The sequence below is a fragment of the Culex quinquefasciatus genome, chromosome 1 (assembly GCF_015732765.1).
Source record: "Culex quinquefasciatus strain JHB chromosome 1, VPISU_Cqui_1.0_pri_paternal, whole genome shotgun sequence".
In the NCBI taxonomy this organism is placed as follows: domain Eukaryota; kingdom Metazoa; phylum Arthropoda; class Insecta; order Diptera; family Culicidae; genus Culex; species Culex quinquefasciatus.
The window spans coordinates 14,178,211-14,183,308 of NC_051861.1; the positions used below are offsets into that span (position 1 = coordinate 14,178,211).

Sequence of the window (5,098 nt, forward strand, 5' to 3'; positions counted from 1 at the left end):
TCCCGGGAATTCCCAGGAAATTGTACAATTTAACTCTAGTCTAAAATTTAAAAATATTTTGATGTTTTTTCTTAGTTTGATTTCTGTTTAGCAATGGAATGACTTATGCGTCCAAAACACCCACAGATGAAAATGAGTAATTTATTATAAATCGGGGATTTATAATAAATTTGCCGTCGGTATTCCATTAAAGTTATTAACATGATGCCTCCGATAATGCTCGGGGTCATTACCGCACATAATTACCGTAGTTAGCCTCCCACGCAAACCACACAATCCATATTGCATACAGGGTGGTTCATGTGGGTGTCTTATTAAAGGTTTATCAACGCTAAAAGGTATATAAAATAATTGTTAACGCTTCTATATTGGAATGTAGATTACATTTTTATTACAAACTATGTTATTTTTAATGTCATATTCATGAACTATGCACCCAGTTTTGTGATCGGCCCAGCTTCATAACTGCTGCTGTGTAATTAAACGTATTAATGGTTATGAAAAAATCCATCACCCGGCGGCAATAATGGATGGTCTCGCGCGTACCCTATTAATGTGCCACAAGTGGTCGCGAACGATAATTTTGGGCACCAAGTTGCCGTTCCATTTGATTAATCCCGCGCCAACGACTAATCCGATGGACTTTATTTTTCTTCATTTGCAAGATTCGGGGTGAGCTGCTGAGTTTAATTATGATTGTTTTTATGTCGCGTTTCCAGCTTAATGGCAACCACATCTGGGCTAACAACGGTGATTCAGTAAACATCTTCAACTGTTGCGTCATCTAAGGATGCGGGAATTAGCCATAATGAGAGCTGTCAAATTTGCCAAATTTCGGTACCTCTGTGCTCTCTTGTACTAAGCTTGCTGTGCTGTGAGCACAGAGGCATCGATTTATGGTTTACAAAAAAAAAAAAATCAATTTTATCACGCCTCCCAGTACATTCTTGTTACTTAGCGGGTTCAACCTCTCTTTCTAAACTAATCCTATTTTTCCATAACAGTTACCATTTCAGTATATCAGGATTCAACTACGGCGATTTTCATTCGCTTAATGGTGACATAATTTTTGGTGACCAGCCAAAACAAACCTGTGAAAAAAAAAATCAGATCGGCCACAGAAAACCGATAAAACCTCTCCCCTTACGGCTTTTTCACCCTCGGAAAAAGTGCCGTTAAACCGATAACACTGTTGACAGTTAATGCCGGAAATAAACACTGCTTGTTAATTATTCTGCACTCAAAGCAATGGCGGGCGAAAAAAAAACAAATTAAAATGTCCCCCTTTTCCAGAACGATTCGTTCCGAATTTTGGGTCAATACGCCCTCCCCCCAAAGTTGGTTGGTTTGTGACGTTAATTTGTTTATTTTTCGCGCGCCAAGATAAAATCAAATGGAAAATTGGACGTTTTGTGTGTCATAATTAAACTCAAACCCTGAGAGGAGGGGCGAGGATAGAGATAAGGTTGGAGGATTTTATACTGCGTTGAGAAAATGTAAAATCTCAGTTAAGAGGTTTTTGAGTTACTTTATGTAAAAGGTTTACTATTGACATACCAACCAAACTCAAGCAAATTCTTTCGAAACCAATCATAAAGTTGATCCAGATGTCAGTCGAGTGTCGACCAACGGTTGCAGCGATCCCTGTCTGTCATCGATGTAACAAAGTAAACAGGGGCAAAAGTGACAGACGCAACATTCTGCGATTTGTTATTGTAGATCAGGTTTAAATGTTAAAAAAAAACGTGTGTGATATTCTTGAACTACAACTAAAACTCGAATTGTCCTATTTTAAATTGATTTATTAGGTGAACAATATCTTACAACGAGAACACTTTCTTTTTTCTTTTTTATATGTTAAAACATTTCCTTAAGAAAAGTTACGAAACAACTTCAAATGGTTTCAACTGGTTGTTTCTTCTCAAATCAAGGTAAAAACTAGCTCAAATTCAAGTTTTTTTTATAGCATCTATCGACTAGAACAGATGAAAGTATGCTCCGCAGTGAAACTTTGCTGGCACCACCTGGGTTCCCTTTATTCCCCCTCCCAAAAATGCACATTATACCCAATATTGAGACCATAACACATAATTTCATTTGTTGGCCAATGGTTGCAGGCTGAGGGCGTTCATAGGGCAGGGAGGATTATTCGCTGGAATAGTTGCTGTCAGTTTGGTGAGGAGAGGTCAGCGTTTACGGTCAGCTCGATTTCTTTGGCGGAACCTTTTGCTCTTTTTCCGACCCTAGGTAGTCACTTTCAATCTCTTTGAACTCGATTTTTTGGGCCTTCATAGCGTCCTATTTGATGGGGAAAATAATAAGAAATTGGCATTACTAGGAATTTTGCATGGAGGATCGGCATAACCATTCATTCATAATTGATTTGACCAGGACATGTTCATCGTGACGTTTTGTCACAGAGTTAAATAAAATATGTGTTTTCATTTAAATTTTCTACATAGTTCTTAAAAAAATGACTAAATAATAATTTAACTTGCAACACTGCTGCTTCGCGCTTCATTTTGTTATTAGTTGTGACATTCAGATGATGACATAACAAAGCAATCGTACGATAATGGTCAATGTGTCAAAGTTACCCAAAAATATCAACATAAAGTGCATCGTTTTGAAAAAAAAATCTCCAAACTCTGCTTGAAATGAATAAAACTATACATTAATCGTACTCATCAATTATTCTGTATCAAAAATCCCTGCAAATTGACACAAATCCCCTAAACATGCCCTCAAAAGCATTCGAACACATACCTTAACGCACTGCTGGTACACCTTGAAGAGCGGCGCGCACACCGAGTCGTCCGTGTCCCCGCGGAGAAACTGCTCCGAGAACCACTGGTTGAAGCAGGTGTCGTACTTCTTCTTCAGCTCGGTGCAGTTGTCGCCGATGCTGTTCATGGCGTGCGTTCCGTGGTTTCAGCCGGTGCTTGAGCTAACTTTATTTACGGGATCGATGGCTGATTACGCGAATGGGCGCACAAGTTTGTTTTGGTTTTGGCGATTTTGACGTTTGTGCTATGTTTGTGCCCGCCACTGCGCAAACGCGCGCTGTCACTGCGGAAGTGGTGCCAGTTGGGGTGGTTATGTTGGGCGGGATTGTTCAGTGCGTTTTGGAATGATTAATGAATATTTTAAAGTTTTTTTTTATTCAGCATTGCCAATATTTTTCAATGTAACCCTTCACACTCAATTTTGGTGTCCGAATACGACAGAATTCTGCTGTAATCAGTACAACTTATCACTCGATAGAAAAAACGACGAGCTTCGGCATTTAGCAAAATTACTCATAATTTGCCGAAGTGATCCATTATTTTGATTCCGGCAAAACTTTATCAAAGTTCTTTGGGGTAGTTTTTCGGAACCTTTTGGCGGTCTCGCACCGTTTGCAAGGATTTTTGTAAGGGAGGTCAAAACGCAACTTCCGAAAGGTTATAGTTTGTAAAATAAGAGCACGCAATGTAAACAACATCAAACACGTTTTGTTTGGCTCACTATTTTGTGCATCTGAAGCAACATTTGAAAAGGGCACATAAGCATTGTTGACAACTGATCGAATACCCACCTGCGCCAAGTTGACTTAATATTACTCGTTGTTGTTGCAATACACTCAACCCCCGGTGGTTGGTCACTTTTTCATTAGACACTTTTTTAGTTGGTTGATCAAAGTCAAACTAAAAAGTGACGAACTGTCACTTTACACGGCGCTTACGCACACTATCAAAACAAACGTTTTGTAGTGTGTGTGAACTCCGTGTAAAAGGGGTGTCAAACTAAAAAGTGACCCCGTTCGTTTGACAACAGTTGGTGTCAAACCATCGGGGTTTGAGTGAGTTTCGTACATGATTCAATAAGGCTGGTACAAATAATTTTAAAAGTTTTTGTCACCCACCCTTTAAAATTGGCCCGAAAAATCAGGGGGCAAAAAAAAATATTTTTACAATAAACTTCAAAATTTCAATGAAAATTCAAGGGCAACTAGCTGAAATCAAATTAAAATACATTCTCCTGCGTTTAAAATCATTTTTAGCATGTTTGGGTTTATTAAAAAATCTTAAGATTTTTTGAAAATTTTCGATGCAAAATCTTTTTTTTCGATACAATTTTTGTTTTTGTCAGATCTTAGATTTTTTGAAAACTAATGATTGCAAAACAACTGAACTAGTGTAAAATGCATTTTAAAACACTTTTTTCATTTAAATGTGAAGACTATGGCTTGTTATTTAAATTTTTATATTTTTATTTTTTGCACCCCCTCCCCCTTGACCTCGGCCAGGGCCGAGGGACAAAAACTTTTTTAAATATTTGCATCGGCCTAATGTTAAAAATTTTGTATCAGCGCAGGAAATATGCATTTCAATTGTTTTCATTTCATTTCCATTTCAATTTTAAGTTTATCAAAAATTATTTATCTCTGATTTTCGAGCCAATATTAAATGGGGAGGAAATAAACTTTGAAAAATATTTGCACGGCCTTACTACACATCCCGTTTACATAAATCACTTTGTTCTAGAAATAGAGGTAAATTTCTGTGACTGTTCTTCTACATTTATTCACCTGTATAAATAACACTAATGTGCTCATAACTTTTGAACTGTTGTTAAATCTTCATAATTTATTTAAAAAAAAACATAAAGGTAACACAAGGTAAAGATTGGGAAAATTCTCATATGTTTGGCAGGTTAGGCACTCACTCCTAAGTCCATCCAATTAGCTGATTTTAACTTTTTGAACAAGGGTAATTTTCTACCAACTCACACGAAATCGGGAAAAGTTGCCCCGACCCCTCTTCGATTTGCGTGAAACTTTGTCCTAAGGGGTAACTTTTGTCCCTGATCACGAATCCGAGGTCCGTTTTTTGATATCTCGTGATGGAGGGGCGGTACGACCCCTTCCATTTTTGAACATGCGAAAAAAGAGGTGTTTTTCAATAATTTGCAGCCTGAAACGGTGATGAGATAGAAATTTGGTGTCAAAGGGACTTTTATGTAAAATTAGACGCCCGATTTGATGGCGTACTCAGAATTCCGAAAAACGTATTTTCATCGAAAAAACACTAAAAAGTTTTAAAAATTCTCCCATTTT

General features: G+C 37.6%; 1 protein-coding gene across 1 annotated transcript; it reads right to left on the reverse strand.

The window, feature by feature from the left end:
- Positions 1-1,784: 1,784 nt before the first annotated feature.
- Positions 1,785-3,033, reverse strand: LOC6037425 (TP53-regulated inhibitor of apoptosis 1). Its single transcript, XM_001847287.2, has 2 exons — positions 2,767-3,033; positions 1,785-2,298 (listed from the first exon to the last, which is right to left on the reverse strand). The coding sequence occupies exons 1-2, from the start codon at positions 2,911-2,913 to the stop codon at positions 2,200-2,202; spliced, it is 246 nt and encodes an 81-aa protein (XP_001847339.1). The 5' UTR covers positions 2,914-3,033; the 3' UTR covers positions 1,785-2,199.
- Between the last annotated feature and the right edge of the window lie 2,065 nt (positions 3,034-5,098).

Coding starts and splice junctions, on each gene's coding strand:
- LOC6037425 (XM_001847287.2), bottom strand. CDS start 2,913: ATGAACAGCATCGGCGACAACTGCACCGAGCTGAAGAAGAAGTACGAC. Junction 2,299..2,766: donor TGTACCAGCAGTGCGTTAAG/GTATGTGTTCGA, acceptor CCCATCAAATAG/GACGCTATGAAGGCCCAAAA.